Here is a 19,963-nt window from a genome sequence, read left to right on the forward strand (position 1 = left end):
TCCGTCATACTGTCCGCTTTTTCACTAGCCTGGGGTGCAACGTTTTCCTTTTCCCCATTTTTTCCCCTCTTTTTCTCCTTTTCTATTCGCATACTCGAAACCTTTCGACGGCAGACAGAGAAAGAGATCGGTGGACGGACATGTCTGACGGAACAGCATCTATATAACACTTTTATATTGGAATCCATACGAGCCTCATAAATCTATCGAGCCGAGCCGCGTTTCAACGATCCGACGTACCAGCGAATAGAGGTAAATCTGGCGTCGTGAGAGAGTTTCGAGCTGGGATCGGTGTAGCGTGAAAATCGTCGAGAAATCACCGTTGTCTCGCTCTTGGCCGTTCGTTTTCAACCTTTTCTTCCGTTTCTACATTTTCTTTTTTCTTTTTTTATCTGGCACGCTCTTGCATAGCCAACGTCACAGCTTGTGCCTGGTAGTTTTGACATTGTTCCAAATATCAAACCGAGCTGCGTTCTCGAAGAAGCAGCGAATCGTGAAACGCGCGATTCATTCGCCGCGTCACGCTCTGTTCCGCAAGCGTGATGTATAACGCGTGCCGATATGCGACAAGATGGCCTGGCTAAAACTTGCTGGGATCTATGCCTCGCTACCCGATATCCCTATTTCGTGTCCCGAGTATTTTCGTAATTGGTCGAATCGCTTGCGATGCGGTGACTTCAAAGCACCGGCATAGCCTCCGGAACCGATGGGTGGGAATTAAATTAGACATTAAGAGTGGGGTCAGGCGGAGCAAACGAAGATCCCCCCATTGCCTCTCTTCTATGGCGCGGACGAACAGTACCGTTTGTGACGAAATCTGTGACGATCAGATTAGACCCATTCCATTATCGCAAATGGCTATGAAACAAATAGAAGTCGTACCTAGATACTAGATACTGGATTTACGCTATTCAACGGACAACTCGACGATTTTCTTTCAACTTGCTCGGACGCGAAGAAACGCGTGACGAGTCTGCTGGAACGGACAAGGGTAAATTTCAAACGGACACCGTTAAAGGGCCTCTCGAGTCGCTAATTTTCGCGCAAAGTCGACAAAAAGCGACTAATTAATTTTCTGCTGGGCAACGAACGCGAGAAACGATACCGTGGAAGCTGGCACTCTCACCATTTCGGTAGATTTAACCGGCACGTATAGTCGAGCGCGTGACAACACGTACGGCCGAGAGGACACGAGCGGGTTCGAGCTTGTAGCGGCGACGAGTTCGCGGCGTTTATGCAAATTCGAGCATGTGCTCGCGGAAAGTTCCTAATTCAATTCGGTTTCGCGTACACGCTGCTCACTTAGCCGCCCTTCTATGTTCCCGCTTTTAAAAGAGAGAAACGCGACGGACCCGACGAACATTCGATACGCGCTCTCTTTCTTCCACACCGCGATAATATACTTGGTAAAATGTTAAACAGACACGATTTCGCGAATTTCGAGAGATCATAAATGAATAATTGTTAAGTTGTTGGATATCGAATAGCTGATTTTCAAACACGAAACTCTTCTACCGTTCGATGACGTAAAATTAATGCAAAATGATATTTACGCTATATCAGTTTGAAATTTACAGTTTAATGGACGTGACTGTTTAACAATTTCGTCGATATTTTTAATACACCATGGTCGGTTATTCATTGGCACCGACGCGCGTACTCCAAACGATTCAATTATTTTTCTCAGTAATAATTTCTTTTCATTTCCTCTCTTTTTTCGTACAATTGAAGATTGCGCGGCTCCAGTATACTTGCTGTATTTTCAGCAAAGTAACCGACCTAAATTGAAAGTTAAAGAATACTCAAGCAAAACACGCCTCACCTACCTTCATTTTATTCTCCAAGCACGGAAATAGATGTAAAAATGGATGATAATTGTGAAACGAGGTTAACACGCGCGCAAACTCTCCTCAGAGAAGAAAACACGGTACAAGCGAAGCAACCTTACGCTCTTTTCATTTTTTTTCTCTCTCTCTTCTCGTGAAGAACCAACTCGGACTAACTCGGTACCGTAAATCAGATTTGCTCCACAGCAATAACAAGGGTTCTTAAAGAGTTGCATCTTTTCTGAAAGTTTGACCACCGCGTCGTTTGTATAATGAATAGTGGAAAATTTCGAAAATTTGTAAAATGAAAATAAAAAAAAGAGTACGAAATACAATTTAAATTACTTCTGTTTCAACGATTCGTTGCTCAAGATGTTGAAGAACTAAATTCGGAAAAGTTACAAAGATTATTCATTGAAAAGTTTTTAAAAGATACCTATTTACACGAGGTAGTATCGAACGACGTTTAATCAATGCTTCCGTCTGCGACGAAGGCGGCACTTTTGACACGACGACGACGTCGACGACGACGACGATTCATAAATATGCATAGTTGGCGTAGGAAGCCCGGTTCTAAGCAAAGTCGGCTTTAACGTCGAGTTCTGACGCGTATACCTCTGCTAGCTTCGACTTCGTCGCGTTCGAGAGATTGTCCCGTTGATTCGTTATGCGATTCTGCCTTACACGTTGGCGAAACAGCACGACGACCTCGATTTTGAAGCCTCTCTACCGTCGCTTCGATTTTCAGCACTCGAGACTGGCAATAGAGAACGATTTACAAAATCTGCTTTCAAACGAGAGAGTACTTCTATAAACGTCAGAGTGAATCCGTTAATTGTGAATACGATTGAATTCGTCGAGCTAGTATTAGCAACATTTTAACAACGCGGTGCACAAAAATATCGTAAATTACAACAACATTTAATTGTACAGCAATTGTAAAAATGTAGATGGATATAGGATAATAGAAATTATTCACATTTCTCATCATATTATGAGTCAACCTCCAACAACAAACACCCCAAATCCTTTCTTCTATTCCTAATGATTCATCCGAACTAATCATTTTCAAACCTCGACCTCACGATCTCCTCCCCTACTACCTGACTTCCTATTTTCCGACCTTATAAAATACCCAACACTTTTCCCTCCGAGCGGAGATTTTTCCGAACCTTCTCAGGACGAGAGTCTACGTATTGTCTCGTAAACTTCGCTTGTATTTCGCGTTGCGATTAAAGTAAATGAATATCGCGGAGTGGAATACAAGACGCCTGCCACGGTATGATTGTTGAAGCCTGTTAATAGGTGAAATTCTAATTGATCGTTCAGTATGCACGGCTCGTAAAGGAAAGTATCGTAGGGGTGGTAAGTTGCGGCAGTTATTCTGATTCATTCGATTGCTCGGTTCTTTACACAGCAGCGTCGTTAAACGTTCCGTTTGCCAAAGAACATTTACACCGAAGACGTTTATCGGAAGCACGCCGAGGCAGTAGATCTTTCATGACGCACCCGAAGCGTCCTACTCTCCTCCGTTAGAGATTCCTTCGACTCATTTAATTTCATTCGTGCTGCGCCATTTATTTTGCCAGCCTTCACCTTTCCCTGCTTTTTTTTTTCTTCTCCCCCTAGGCGTTGCTGGAAAATGTAAGCAAGAACGGAATGGCCCTCTTCGCACCTGCATCTCCGGCAATGCGGAGATCCATAACTTCTCGGTCGAGGGCAATTCGGTCGATTCCTTGAATACGTAATTGCCTTCTCCCTCGTCTACCTTCGCCGCACGTTTTTCTCTCATCCCTTGCCCTCCCTTGTCCTCTTTTCTCACCCTTTGTCCCGCAACCGGGCCTCGATATACATACAATATCCTCGATATTGCGTCTCTATCCGGCTCTCAAATACATACGATATACGTTTACGAATGCTTCAAAATGTTTAAATCGAAGCATCGCCCGTCTGTTTTGTCCGCGAATGTTTTCAGCAATTAATTTTTCAACGTGCCCGCGAACGAACGTGTGAATCCTCATGAAAAAGTTAGTTCACCGCTGCGATTACTGAAACAAGCATATGGTCCAGACGCGGGTAACTTGATGCCCCTGGGACAGTTAATTTGCGCGGTTTGTTCCAAAAGTAATGAGACTGCTTGCTTTATAACTCGGATTGTTAATTCTAACGAAAAACACGCAAATTATCTCGTTGCCATCCTTTTTCTCCGTTTTTCCCCATATTTCCGGCGCAATGTTACCGTGACAAAAGAAAGCGAGCAGTCTATCAATTTCTTTTTTTAATAGTACTTTCTGCCGTTATTGTCCTCGAGCTTTGGTCAGCGTCGAACCCAACGGTAATCACCTATTGCTTCGGTCTAGTATAGATTAACTTAATTCTCGTAAGTCGTAAGGCTTCAAGGCACCGATGGATCTGTTACGAAGGCGTTTGAAACAGGAGCTGTGCTTTTGCCGAAGGTACTATGTGTGTAGAAAGTATAGAGTATAGAAGGATCGACGACTAGGAAGGAGGTGTCGAGTGCTCTTTGACAAAGGGCAACTGGTATCACGGCATTAGAAGCCTCGTGTATCCCCGACTGGTTGGTCGGTATGCAAGATAGGCTGAGCTTCGTAAATATCGAGTTACGGCCGCGTAAAGACCGGGATTTCACGAGGGAATCGTTCGTTGTTAACGCTCACAGGGATACGCTACCTTCACCTGTTAATCGATTACCAGCGTTACAAATTTCGTTTAGTTGAACAATTAAAAACTATATAACGACTCTATGATAGTGAAATTAAATTCGATTATGGTAATCAATCCGTTACCTCTTGGAAAATTAAAAATTTTGTAAAGAAAAACTTTGTCGTTGATCTCGATGCGACCGAGTCTTACTAAGTTTCCTTCTGCCGGGGCATCGACGAAAAATCCTAGACGTTTCAGGAATCCGTGGATTTCGCGACTAATATGCAGTAAACGGTGGTCGTTGGCGTCTCCCTCTTTCCCATTATATCCCCATGACGTCGCGGCGCCGCATCGCGGTGGATACGGCACGGTCCGCGTTATTAAACGTACGTCACTGTTCGTTGCTAGCTTGCACTGCTCTCGCCACTCGAACTCGAAATTCCTTTCTGCATTCCGTTTATTCCGTTTCGCGAACCGCGATGTTCCCAGCCGTTGTCCGAGTTGGCCGCAATAACGGCGTCTAGCTTTTCCAAAAGAGCCTCTACTCGGGAAAGCAACCTTCTCCGCTTTCTCGTTTCTCTTTTTTTCTCTCTCGCTTTCCTCCCCGGGAACAAAATTTCCAGTCGTTCAACGACTGGACGTTTCTTAATTGAAACGGTTATTAATTAAAAGCTCGCCGCGATGCGGCGCGACGCGGCACGGCACGGCATTTAATTGACAATTATTTCGCTCGATCGCGCCCCTAGAATTTTCCTTAATGAACCAAAAGATCGAGACAAGTGGTGTGAAGGGTTGAATTTAAACGGAGTTACACCTCTTGGAATAATTTTTCGCCTCTAGCGAACGAACGACGAAGAAAAAGTGAAAGAAACAAAGCGCAGAATACGCTGCGTATAATGGGTTAGATTGACGCCTGAAAGGTTCTTTCTTTTTCTTTTTTTTTCAAGTACAATCCTTAGAACCCGACTTCTTCTTAATTGACAATCATACCGACCGATTACTCGTTATGATTCTCTTTAACGAGCCGTTAAACAATCGCGATTCTACTTAATTGCTGTCCAGCGATTTCATTAACGATCCATGGACGCTTTCAACAATTTCACCAATAATTTTATTGGTTTATATCGCGTCCGATATGCAAATGAACGTATCTTTAATATTCTTATTATATCTTAATCGTTATAAATTGAATTCAATAGATTATCGTTTAATTGTTACCGTTTGCAGGAATGCTTGTACAAAATCAGCTCGTTTAACCTACTATTCGTTATACGTATAAGGAATACAAAAAAGCTTTTTTCTTGATATTTACCCTTTCAGCCTGTCGTCGTTTTCTCATTTTCCTTTTCATTGTTCGGACGACGAACAACGTTTTTCGATATTCTCCGTAATTTGCGATAGTTCGGGAAGTTTCGCAATTAAACTTGCACACCCTGCGCTCTGTTCGCTCGCTTCCTTGCTGGCTACAGAATTCGGCTCCGCTTGGATGCTGGATCATTTTTCAAGCCTCCACCTGCCAGACCTACCTACCGAACATACAATACTGGATGCCCGGGGAAATAAGCGTTTCCCGACGATTAATACGTCGTTGGGCTTCGTTTTTCCTCCGCCCTTCATTCTTCTTTTTCAAACTTTCCGGACGTTTCAAAGGAACACCGGTAATTGACGCGGTCGGATTTTACCGCGTTCCCATTTCATACATCTGTTTTTCTTTTCTTTTCCTTTCTCTCGTCGTTTTGCAGACATTTTCCTGTGAATTTTCATGTTGCCGTTCGTCAATCGTTCCTGCGATACTCGCGAATTTGTCAACTTTGTTAACCCTTTTTAGGTAGATAGCTCTCATGCTCTGACGAAGTTTATTAGCGAAAGACGAAAAAATGTCGATTTTTTGGTGATATTTATCAGCATTATTACGATTACACATATTACTCTTTCTCTTCGAAATCAGCCGATCATCTTAAACGACGAGGCGTCTACGTCGCGTCTAGCTGGATAGGTGTTTTGCCGATACGGCGAAAATTAATTTATCGATCAGCTTGTATTCAGGAGAGATCGGAAGGATCGATGCTTTTTAGCTTTTCGATGGTAGTCGACAAGCTGAGAGCAGAAAGCAAGAGGATGTATCAATTAATCACGCGTCGGGCAGAAGTTTGCTTGCATCTTCCTAACGGCGCGGTTACATAGATGCTGGAACAGCGGAGAGGCGTCGCGACGGTTATCAATTATTTCCCGATAAAGCTGCCACCTGGAAGCTGCAGCCGCCTATCATACACCCTCTCCCTGTCTGCGTATCCCTTCAGCTACCGATTGAAATTTATTGACACGCTATAATTACGTGCCACCGAGGTCGATTGTGCGTTCCTGCGATCCTCATTAGGCGTGTACGCTTAACCGTTATGGAGAAGTTTGATGGACGAGTTGTCGCACCTATCATTTTCGCCTTGTCTAACTCGATTCTATAGACGCGAATACATTTTGACGTTGAAGTTGCTGTTCTAAAACAGTTCGTCCCGACTAGATGAGACACAGCCTGTATAGAAACGAATAATGGACGATAAGGAGTGGCGAGAAAGTCGTCGCGACGCAGCATGGCGGACGTCTCTCTAGCGAGGGAGCGCGGAAAGCAGCGGGCCAGAGTTTAGCGTAGCAATGGCGACGTGAAATGCGGAGAATTGCTAGAACGAGGCTGATGGAATAAAAGGCGACATCGAGCTTGATAAATAGGAAAGTGCCGCGTTAATATTGCTTGGGAAATTGCTTGTTCAGCCGCTATACGGAGCCCAGGCCCTTTGATCCCCACGCGACCTAAGAAACTCAGCGCGACGGTACAATTTGCAATGAGAAATCCGATTATTGCGGCACAATTCAAATTTTCCTAAGTAGATTAATGCGGAGAAGTAAACGCGGTTTGCCACGAGCGTAAACGAGATTCCTTGCTTTTCGATTCGAGTTCTACGCGATGCTATTGAAAAGTGTGCCTTTCTACACACGCGTATCTCCTTCTTTCCCTTACGATAGACAGTAGATGGGGTTACTTTCGAAGAAAACTGTCGATGCGATTTCGATAGATGCTGAAAACGAAGGTAGCAAGTGTCGAGGGACGAACAACGGAATAGACAAAAGTATGTCGAGTCGTCGAGGGAAGCTTGCGATACCTACTTTTCGACTATAATCGTTACTGTGGATAGTATTGCGGAGCGGTTGAAACCCTCGTTGAATGTCATCGCGTGTGCCAATGCCGGCAGATCGTTTACACTCTGTTCCTATTTTGCGCTTCGTGCTTTCTATCTTTTCTACGGAACCGTGAAAATATACCGAATAGCAGCAGTATGTTTCATTTCATCTAAATACGAGGAAAAGGTGTATAAACGTAGGTTCTAAATTATTTCCCTGGTATAATGGAGTGGCAGAATTACTAGTAGCCTGACTGACGCGAGTCCAGCAGCAAGCCTTGCGACTAAAAGCAGGCACTTTCGGTATAAACAAGAGTTTGGGCGAATCGAGAGTAGCGTAAAAAGCAAGTGGGAGTAGTTTGAGGGGGCCATGTGAACACGTTTGACCCATTGTTTACGAAGCCGTTTCATTAAGGAAGTATTCGGAAGCTCGTGGACATATCAATGTTGCGTGTGCTCAGTCGAGTACTAATTATAACATACCATGCGAGGAGAAGGGTCGGTATGCGAACTATGTTCTCGGCTCTAAACATACAGCACACCTACACGTCTACGATCTAACACTTGGCAAGCTGTGCGGCAAGCTCTGGCAAACTCGGTAAACGACACACGCGCACGATCCGCCAAACGATCCAACGCTTTCTATCGCGTCCTGTTATCAAACATTTATGCGTGCCCTCTTAGCCAACGAAGCGAAACCTTTGTCCGAATAAATCTAACGCGGCTACCCTCGAAATAGCTACCCGATTGCCCGCCTGCCCACTTTAGGACGCGGTTTACGTGCCGGAAGCTAACGCACCGAATGCAATAAAGCACGAACGTTAACAACCATACCGATGAAAACGATGTGCCAGGGGATGGTGAACGTTATTATGTAGTAGCTTGCTGGCGTATGATCAAAGCAACGATACACGAACCACTCGTCGCACGCGAATTTGCCTTTTAAATAGGTAATCGAGCAAATCAAGGGGATGCTGTCGAAACGCGACAACCGTGAGCCAAAGCACCGATGCCAAATTTCACCTGATCCTCTTCATTTATACTATACGTTCGTCTCTTTTTTATCCGTCGTGTTTGTCGGAAAACAGAAGGAGCAGAAGAAACATGACGATGCATAGCTATAAAGGAGAGAGCATTTTTATTGGGTGTCCCGTCGTAATCGAATGACGTCGTAAATTTCGATGAACACTCTCGGTTACTGTACATATTTCCTCAACGATGAACAAGGAAATTTCTCTTCTCCTGTGTTAAAATGCCCTGTGCTGCTTTATCAATTTTTCATTCCGGCCAGTAACGATTTTTCAATATCCAAGGATACCATGTACCGTTGTAAAATATTGATACACCACGGAGTATGGATAGATCTACGGATTGATCGACGATTTATTTACAACAATCGTGAAATTTACTCCGTTGTTTTCGTACGGTGAATCGAATCGAATGGATCAGCGAGCAGGCCCTAATCGATTTCGGAATGGATACTTCACAAGGGATCCACGTGTTTGCACGAACATAATTTATGGGGTAGATGTATAGACCTAGGTCGGGTTTCGCAAGGTGACCCCTCGAGATCCTAATCCCTCCGTCTTGACCCGAGAACACCTTCCTGACCCCATTTACCCCAGACGCCGTTGCCAGTGCTCTCGATCCTGCTAAAGTATAGGCTCTAAAGCAGCGTTTCCCAATGCGGGACCCACGCCCCACAGGGGAGCAATTTGATCGTTAAGGGTGCCTTTCGAAAACGAACTCGTCCAGTGTTTAAATTAACCATATGGCGAATTTCAATTGCTAATTAAAATTATTTCGTACTTGAATTTCTTCCTAAAACCTATTCCTAAATTCAATTTTTGAATATCAAAAATTATGTATACGTTATTTGAATTTTAAAAAGGCTTAGATGGGGCATGGCACAGAAAAGGTTGGGAAACACTGCTCTAGAGAAACCACCGATCTTCCAACTTAATCCGAACGCTCTAACACCCTCGTTATTTTCCCCTTTCAACGCTAACAACATAACTGTCGTTGTCCTAATTACTGCACACCTTTGATATCGATCTTCCACGCGCGAACGAACGCCACGAATTCGTCAGGAATTCATGATTAAATCAGTCGTCTTCGAATAAATAAGATTTTCGCGAGAATAAAATACGATGTTAAATACTTGATAGGTAAAACAATAGTATTTCGAACAACGGTAATTAATAATTGCAACTCCTAATGGAACCTGACGGAATATTAATGTACCTAGTTCGAAGAGAATCGGTATTGCGGATGATTCGTCTGGTGGAGAGTATATCGGTGCAATTCGAAAGAGAAAAAGTTTAGACGAGGCAAAGAGGCGAGTTTGAGAAAAGTTTGAGGCACGCGATCCCCGTAACGCGATCGTTAAACGGCGAAGATAGAGTGGTCGGCAAACAGAGTGAATTTTCTAGCGAGGAATTGCTGCTTCGGAAAGAGACGGGACTGTAGCTGTTGGATGGAGGATCGGTTGGGAAGGTCGAACGGTCGACGGAAAGGGCTTCCGGCGAAACCAGACCGTTGATCTTGGGGATTGGTCCCTGGATTACGTGCCTTCTCGAAACTGGCCAGGGATCTCTAACCTCGGTCATGCCCTCGGATTCCTAGGTCACAACCTATTGCCTTCGCCTACAAGTTCAACCATTTCAAAATCTCCAACTTGCAGAGTCGATAAATTTCACTCCTTCTTACCGTTCAGCTTCCCCTTTAACTTCATTAGCTAACAACCTAAGGATTCTCCTACCGCGGTCCCTTCTAATCGTTAGCAGCAATATGAACGAGCAGACAGGTCAACGACGTCGGTAGATACTCGGTCCAGGTTTCGTATTTCCGAAGGGAAATCGTGCCGGAGATCGTTTGAAAATTTTCTAACGAGCGCGGCAACGTAGACCGTCTGCTTCGGGCTCGCGCTCGTACGGTCAAGGGTCTGGGGACCCGCGGTGGAAAATTTTATTCAAGCACCTTCTCTGTCTGTTCGCGGATGTTCGTGTCAAGTGTAAAGGAAGGAATATCTTTCAACCGCGGAAAAATTGAGTACCGATGGACGATTAATATTCTCTCCCGACAATTAGTCCTGAACGTTTCTTTTCAACGCTGTACTAAAGCACCTATCTGCACTGACCCTTCAACAATGGGAGTCGCAGGTTTACGCTTGCGTTCGCACTATAATTTCTGCTCGACCGTGATCGGGGGTTGGTGCGTTTACAGAGATTTAACCATTATTATACCCATGTACCCCTGATCTGATCAGATTTATACATAGTTAACATGCATAAATCTGATTAATTGCAATTACCGTAATTATCGGTGTTTCGTACCTCATGCACATATAAATCATCGACGAATCGGCTGGGAACGCGATAGTTTTAACGTAACGTGACATTCTTTGATGTAACAACGCAGTAATTGTCGGGAGAGAAACCTTTTAATCTCCCTTGTCGATTCGAAATCTTTCAATCGATATCATCTCGACGATTGTAGCCGTGAAAAATTGAAGGATCTTATAAGTATCTTCGAGTGGTGAATTCGCTTGCTCTTCGGGTTACCTATACCTATCATAGACTCGTAAATATCCGCTTGGTAGGCGGTTGTTGGCTCGTGTAGATGCAAAGGGTGTACAGTGTATAGGGTGTGCGAAGCCGATACGGGAGGGTGCTTATTGGTGGGTGGGGGGTGGTGGTGGCGTGTACGCCGAACGAGGCTACGCTCGGCATGCAACCGACCCTAACCGCCATTGCCGACACTATCATCCCACCGAATAGATTATAGAATAATACCGAGATTCGAATCGCATAATGCCCGCGAAAGCTTCGAACCTTGGCTTCCCTCGAAATCGATGCCCAACCCCTTTTCAAGCACACTCGCTCGTGCCCCGTTTTGCCAGGAAACCGGTGCGGCCACTGCTTCAAGGGCCCTCCTACTTTCGATATCTTTGCACACGATCGACCGTTGCCTCTCGATTTTCCTGCACGTTTCTCAGATCCTTCCCGAGATTGGAAACTTTCTGCTAACCTTCGGTTGCAACGACGCTCGCCCCCCCTCTTTGCGCGACATAATATTGCCTTGTAAACCGACTACTGCTTTTTAATTCACCTACAATCCGGCTCGTAATTGACCGCCTTGGATGACGATTAATTTCTATCTGTACAATTTTTATACTTTACGAGCTGATATTCCCTGCAACCTGTCTTCTTTTGAAGCAGCCTCTACACTTTCGATGTAAATTCAACGTGACGCGTCGATGCGATCCAACCGTGCAACAATAGTCGTATCCGTGGCCTTTGAATGACAACGATTCCGTTGTGTCTGTAATTGTAACGCGACGGGATTGTTTTACCGCGGTCGCAGTTTGTACGGTTCGGTCGTAAAACGTTTTAGTACGTTCCTTGTTTCCTGCGAACCGCGAAACAACGTGAAAGATCGTTGACACCGCGTAAACTGGCTATTCTCTATCGTATCCGGTAATGTATATACGTTTCTCTACACTCTACATTCTACACTATCGTCGTATGCTTCGTTTTACTAGCATCTTCAAAAATTATTCACAGATTTACTCATCCTGAATTATCAACTTTTCGCGATTATCTATTCGTTGAAATTGAATTTTAAACTATTCTTTACGAATCCCGGTAGGTATGTACTCGAATTGCCAGCCACCGTCTTCCGGTTTCCCTCCCTGAAAATGTCGTATCGTCGACCTGCAACGACGAGCCATCAAAAAGCAGCATTACTCTGCTATATTATTCATAAAATTTAACAACGAGAGTTGCCACGTTGTTCAGCATCCTTTCGGAATGGCGGCCAACTGGTGTCTGCTCCCTGGAGTGTCGTGCAACCCTTTGGCTGCACACACGCGTATGTGTAACGTTATACTCTTACATACACACGTGTCAGCGAAAGATGGACGTGGCATATTGTTAAGTACGCGCGCAGGAAAGCCCGGTAAATAATTACGAGGACGATAGCCGTGGAGGATCCGGTTAGATCGTCGAACGAGCTTTCTCGCATTATCACGTCCGGTGTGGCGTGTCCATTCGAAGCTTTCCGGCTCTTATAGAAAGGAGGAGTTGTCCGGTAGGACTGGACTAAAAGCACCGCGACGTCGTTATCGTTACAAGTTCGTGACCATTATATGCTGCTGCAAGCTTTGTAATGATCCTCGCGATAACCGTACACCCTGGGGGGCGTTTATCGTCGTTACAAAGCAGTCGTTAAGCTTTTACACCGTCTCGCTCGCGTACGAATGCAACTTACAATTGCTATCAACCGATCCTCGCGTTCTTTCGGATCCTTCCAAGTGTCCGATACGGTTACCTATTTCTAACGATTAGCTGTTGCTCCTCGAAGATAGCGGGATCGAATATCGCATTCGACAGCAATCGTTCGACGAGAGGATGAAAATATTCGCGAAACGGTGCCGTATCAGTAGCACTGTTTTATCGTGATTTCATTGCGCCGGATTTTCACGGCGTCAATCACGGTAGCTCGACTGCAATAACATGGAACCGGTACAGGTAGAGTAACAATAACAGCCACGTAACGCCGAATCGGATATCAAATTCCTGTTTCCGTGGGCCAGACGAAATCGATCAATCCGGAACAGGAAAATATAGGAGAATATTGAAATTAACGTACGCGCGAGCGAGCCGCGGTAGGTGATTCCGGTATGATCGATAAATGATACCGGCTTTGAGTTCGAACGATTCGTCCCGAATCGCTTGAAATTAAACCGGACCATTTCGTTGTATTACCAGGACTCCGTGACGAGTGTGGAAAACATACGAATTTTCTAGATGTCCGCGAAAATTATTGATGAGATTGTCATACCCGTTTGTAATATAATTAAATAGTAAAGTAAACGAGAAACGTAAGCTGTTTCGAAGTAGATTGGTGGAATGGTAAAACCGTATTTCAATGAAAAGTTATATACGTGTCGCGCTGTCACGAAGCCACACCCTCAAGACAGGGTGAATTGAAACTGTAGGTAATACTTTGGGGTCCACGTCGCAACAACCTTGGAAAGCACCTTGTCTAGCGGAAATATTGACTCGACGAGACGAAGTGCTTCGCGTTTCCCCGATTAACTCTGGCCTTGTTTAAGTCCGTTTCCTTCCGTGCGGCTCCCCCTGGAAATTTCTGTCGTCGACGTTTCAAGGCTGCGAACAACCGAGCCAATTCGTTAAAGTTTCACACGGAAATCGCATTTTCCACGGCGCCGCGCATTCGTCCGTTCTTGTATCGGTGTTTTCTACTGCAACCGATTCGAATAGTGTTCAATTCGCGGTTAGAGAATAAGGTACAAGTTACGATCACCTTTAAAAAAGGAAAAATAGTTGTACTGCTGTATAGACGGTTCAAATTTATGCCAGCCTTTAAAATTCCGATCGTACGTTCGCGGTGCAACGCGAGCCAAGCCGATATCGCGACGAATTTTAGCCGATTTCGCCCCATCCATCGCAGAATAGGTCGGTACTCGAATATTACGTTCAAGATCCTGCTCGCATTCTCGATTAATACGCGATAGATGAGAGTGTCGAAGAAACTCGTGTCGTCCGATCACGAACCCACCGTTCGATTCATCGATATTCTAAGCAACGTTGCCCAAACGAGCCACCCATGGCGGGAGTAAACGTAACAAATGTCGTTTGAAAAATTCACGATGGGTAGAAGGACGATTTTCGAGAGCAGTCTAGCCCATATATAAGCGTAAAATGTTCTTTCTGCATTTATCTATGGCTGAGCTGAATGTATATCATTGTGGAAGTGTGCTCGATAGAACGAACAGAAAGGAAACGAGAAGGATAAAAGGATAGTATTTCCTGCATAATTTATTTGAAAGTAACGAATATTAGGTTAAGCAAAGAGTTTGATTCTCGTCTGTCAAGTTCGGTTAATTATTTTAGAGAATTTCGCGAGTTCGTATGACGGACAGGTGTAAAATTGGACTGCGGTAAATCTTAGGCTGCTGTCGAGCATAGCTTTCTCGCTGAAACGTGGATTAATTACGTAGGTTGACAGTGCTGCGGTTGGTCGGTCGGTCGGTGTCAAGCGACACCAGCGTTCAGGAGATCCTACTGATTGCGAATCTCTTCGTCCTCCTTTCCCGACGCGAAATCGCGTGGAAACGGCACGCCATCAACGGCCGCGACAATTTCCAGCCCCCCGCGAACTCTATCTCTCGCGAGATAGAATTTTGGATGAAGTCTCGCACCCTCGCGGAACTCGTTAACACCCGCAAATACGATTTCTTTACGAGCGAATATTCCCTTGTGACCGCCTCGCGTAACCTCGCGTAGCCAGAAATTTTTTCGAGTATCGCACACGTCGATCGGTGATACGTTCTTCAGGAAGCAGGAAATTGAAAGATTCGCTGAAATATTCGACTGTCAATCGTACGACGACTTTTAACCCCTCACGATCGGAATACCCGCTCTGGACGAATAGGTACGTACCGTGTATACCCGAAAGAAAATTCCCAACCCCTTTTGAACGTATTCATACGTATACCTATGTAAATTTATTTAATACTTTTTTCTCCTGTATCTACGCAAAATTGTGAGAATAATTTTCAAAGTTGCTATCTATAAAATTCAAATATAAAATTCAAAGCAATTTCAACTATGATAGTACTATGCAGCACGGCACGCGTATTCAATCGAATTCAGTTTATACAACGTCACGAAACATTTTTTGAATACCAGCCCGGTTCGCTTCGCGAACTAGAAATGTTCTACGCTTTACACAATTTTGTAGTAAATTTTGAGTGATTATCTCGAAATGAACCATGTTATAACATATAATAATTATTACACAGTACGTACTACATTGTGAAATTTACCTCGTTATTCATTCATTTTGTTTGCTACAACCTGTTTAATACATTTCCTGCATTCATTGAATGGAAATTACCAAAAGTTCGCATACCCTCTATTGATAACGATAATTAGTTAATGGGCCAAAGGGTAGTTTCAAACGATACCATGTGTAGAATATTTTGAAACGAAAGCGAGAGGCTTTTCGATAGATTCGGTAACACCGACAGATAAACTGATAAAGTTGAAAAATCACAGCACCATTCGTGGAATCGTTGAACGCGCAAATTAAGCGCTAACTGACCCGTTTTACTTTCGGTATCGGGCCCAGCTCTAATCCCTACCTCTCATTGATTACGTGGTAATTAATTGGTGATTCATTATCGAGCGAATGATGATAGACGTTTATAAATGTAGATACGCGCAAAGTGTTTGATTTGAATACCAAAGGTGGGCTTCTATCGATTGGACTATTTGCCTCTCTCGTTCGCGCGTACAATGCCGTTCCGCTGTCGGAACGCCTATGTACGTACGCGTATAATACAAACATCGTTAACAGTGCAAACCGCCGGGACGAATTGTAATAATTTGCCGACTGAAATTACGTAATAAAGCGGGTATATAGACGCATCCACTCGTACAATGAACAGCACACGGCGCATTGTAATTTACCGGCTGGATGACGAATATTCCGCCTACACTTCGCTCCCCGTAACGCAATACTTTTTCATTCAATCGTTCGTAATTCGACAGGTACGCGACCCGAGTAGTTGCCAGAGAAAAAGCTGCCGAAAGTATCTCGTTATTAATTTATTTTCGTTCGAGTCTGAATCATTGTCGAGGGAGGAGGTCGACAAGACTTTTATCTCCATTTTGTAGTTCCAAAGGGTTGCCACGGAAGAGTCACTGCAATCTACCGAGGGAGTTTAAGGATTATGTGAAATATCGAGGGAGGGAAGAAATCTAGCGGAATACAAGGAGAACAAATACAAAGGGAGAGAATAATAAAGAAGGATAGAGACACGTGGGGTGTCGCAGAGGTCCACAACTGGCTACAACCGACTCTCCCGTCCATCTCCATTTAAATCGCGTTGCTCGGCGATACTTAAGGTTAAAAATGCCGCCTCTATATTACCCGCTCGGAATACCACCAGTTCTTTTCCCCTTTCTCTCTTTCCGTTACGTTACTTATAGAATCTCCGTTTTTAAATAACAAAATTTAACCCACTGATTGGAAAAATTTAATTTAACGAATCGAACCGTCGCGTCACATCGATCAAGAGACGAATCAATTTTCTAATTTTATTAACATCATTTAGAGAAGATAAATTAGACAACTATTTTTAATATCTCTGTTCCCGTCGCGGTCCCAAAGCTCGACTCTTAAAACTCTCCCTCTGCGGCAGCTACGGTCGTGGCAACGAAGCCAGCCGTCGGACGTTCAGCCAGCTAGCGCATCGTTTACGCGGCAATAAGGAAAACTTATTGCCGGCTGGCTAATAACGAACGATTCCCACGCGGGATATCCCTCCCTCTTTATTTTCCAGTAACCGGAACTTTACGACGCGTGGTCTTTTCCCAAGCGCGCTGGACCAGCTGCCTCCTCGGGTTTAAAATCCTGAAAACTGGAGCTTGACCAGCTGCTTGAATCGGCGCTTCTCTTCGTTCGATCGTTCCGATCGTCGATACGCGAGGGATGTTCGTTCGTGTGGTCCACTCTGTGTCGGTTCCTAACTCGCAACGAGCTCGACACGGATACGTGTCTGGAAATTTTCATCGGCTTTCATCCCGAATTCGTTTCGCAACTCTACGAACGGTGTATACCAATGGGCAAACTGTGCCGTTCAAAAAGAAACAGTCAGAGTAAGATGGAGCGAACGAATCACCTGCTACTTGTTCGAACGATTCAAAGAGGATCGTCTTATTGCGATCCAAGTAACTGAAATTCAATTTCTTTCTCACGACGCGACGTTTTTACCTATCGGTAGATCTTCCAAGTTGAGGAACGTCAAAAAATTTATTCATTAATCGATCAAAAATTTTTATCCTTTCAATCAAAATGTTTAATTATTTCAGATTTCGATCATAGGAACTTCTTTCGATATTTTAATAAAATATCATCGCGTTTAATTCAAGCGGCAATTTTATTTTCCGTTCGCGGTTACTTACCGCAACCACGGGAATCCTGCCGGACAATTTACAGCGATACACAGGGCAGTATCGCTACGTTACCGTGATATACGTTGCGGTTCCTCGGGAATTATAATTGCGAAAGTTCAAGGGATAAACTAAAGCGTAGATTCCAGCGGTGATACACAGCTACGAGGTAGGTAATCGGTAAGAAGAGTAAGTGGCACGTAACCAGGATGCTCGTTAGCCTATCGACAGCTAATAACGAACAACGATTGCTAGATGAAATCTCGGAGCACGCTTCGATGTTTACGAAGCGTCGCGACGTCTCGAGATATCGTTGCTCGAAATCAAATACTTCTGGCCACCGCGTAGAACGCGTGAGCGCTTGCGTAAATAACATATTTCAACGAAAATATTTGCACGGCCAACAGGTTGTTCCGCGTATCGATCGATACGTTCTGACACGTTATAACGTTATGAGAATAAGAGATTTCATGGAACCATCGTGATCTCGATGGATCGAGTAAATTTCCATTGTGGAATAGATCCTTGACAATCGCGGACGCGCACCTTAAGTCGATTGTATAAATTAACCACTGCTGATTATATTGCGTAAACGATCGCACGGAATCCGACTGTTGGACAAAACAGAAAGAATCACTCACGTGTACAGGGGTACCCCGGCCTCGTCCTTGAACCAAAACACCATATGAAGGGTGTCCTCTCCCGGTGGAGTGATGTCGCATGGTAATTCCGCTGGCTTTCCTTCCACGACGCTGATGTTTACCAATGGAACTGCGAGCAAACAAGAAAAACATTTCTTTATTGTCGACCAAATATTTTCGATATTCCCGGTAATAATCATTGAAAAGTCCAAGTTTTCACTAGATCCTAACTTATCGAATTCATTGAATTCAAAAAGCTAGAGCTTTTAATATTAAAAGATTCCGATCACTTGGGCGACTTGGTTTGTCATAGTATTTTTTATGCTGAACAAAGAATTAAGATATTTATATGAAATATAGGCCTCGCTTTGGATTTCGACGAGACTGGGCTTTTATTTCACACGTTTTTGCAAGACAATTTTTCTATTTCTAAAGTTGACCTAAACTATTTTACTTTCCTAAATTATTAGGAAATATTCCTAATCGTTAACTCTATTCAGGTTAATTTTTATGATATTTCGTTTTTCTATTATCAAGTGTTGATTCCTAACGAAATAACGCAAGGAAGCATATTCTTTGAAAATAATCTACGTTTGCCGAGAAAAAGGAAGGACTCGGATGTTCGAATGTTCGGTTGCTCGAGAAAATCGCAGGGATATCCGGCGGAGGGTTTTTCGATACGAGAAATCCGTATATTCCGGATGCAGGCAGAATCGAGGCAAGATGATCTTGGGTTGCGATATGTAAAGCGCGCTCGACGTGGCACGGGATTAAGAGATTCGGCTTATGAAATTCGGTTCCGGCGTAACGCCGTAAAGCAACCGCAGCCGCAGCCGCAGTAGCATCGGACTTGCGAAGGACGATCCTTCGAGCAAGTTAAGTGGAAAGCTCGAGGGTCCGATCGCAACGGAAAGGGCGATTCCTTCGGGAATTTCCGATAGGCTATTTCGAAGAAACGAGTTTCCATTCGATTCGGTCTGTTGCTTTCCTTCTATCCGCCTGCTGGACGACCGAAACAAGAATCGAAGGTAGCGAACCTCCGAGTATCTAGAGTACCGTCCATTTTCAGGGCTTCGGACACTCTTCTCTCCTCCATAGAAAGACAGGCTTTTTCCAACTTCTTTTCATTCTCTTCAATCTGATTTGTCGTCGACGTATAATCCTCCCTGTTCGACGTACAGATAGATGAAACGATGAAAATTTTCTGATCACGAGCGAGGATCAATTGAAGAAAATCCGAGGAAAATAGCAATATAGCGTTACACGGTATGCGATTAAAAATCTTAAGCAACGATTAAAAATCTGAACAGAAAGGATTAGCGAGAGCTGCTAATATTCGTTTCACGGCTATAACGAGCGCGTCGGATATAAATATCGCTTAAGGACCCACTGTTTATCATATAAACGCCCCAGGGTTGGGGCTGCTCATTTGAATTTTTGCTTTTTCACATCTTAACGGGAAGCCGCGGAACGTGGCGCAACAAGCAGTTAATTTCTTGCCAGACTCATTCGACGCTTGTACGGGAAAAGATTCGTAAGGTTTTCGCGTGAAAAGCGAGAAGAAGCCACTCGAAGGAGGGAAAGATGGAAGGAAGGAAGGAGGATCCTTGTTGGATTCGTTATAATTTCATGCTGGTATTTCGCGGGTTTGCCGACGATTTAGCGTTTACTTT

At 44.2% G+C, this 19,963-nt stretch overlaps 1 protein-coding gene across 3 annotated transcripts in view; it reads right to left on the bottom strand.

Annotated features, from left to right (window-relative positions):
- The window catches only part of LOC114877391 (nephrin-like), a 244,880-nt gene that overhangs the window by 138,152 nt on the left and 86,765 nt on the right, over positions 1-19,963 (bottom strand). For all 3 annotated transcript variants that reach the window (XM_029189912.2, XM_029189914.2, XM_029189913.2), the window contains one exon: positions 18,291-18,420. In XM_029189912.2, the coding sequence (XP_029045745.1) occupies positions 18,291-18,420 (130 nt within the window). The remainder of the gene's footprint in view (positions 1-18,290; positions 18,421-19,963) is intronic.

Source organism: Osmia bicornis, chromosome 15, assembly GCF_907164935.1.
Source record: "Osmia bicornis bicornis chromosome 15, iOsmBic2.1, whole genome shotgun sequence".
NCBI classification, from domain to species: Eukaryota; Metazoa; Arthropoda; class Insecta; order Hymenoptera; family Megachilidae; genus Osmia; species Osmia bicornis.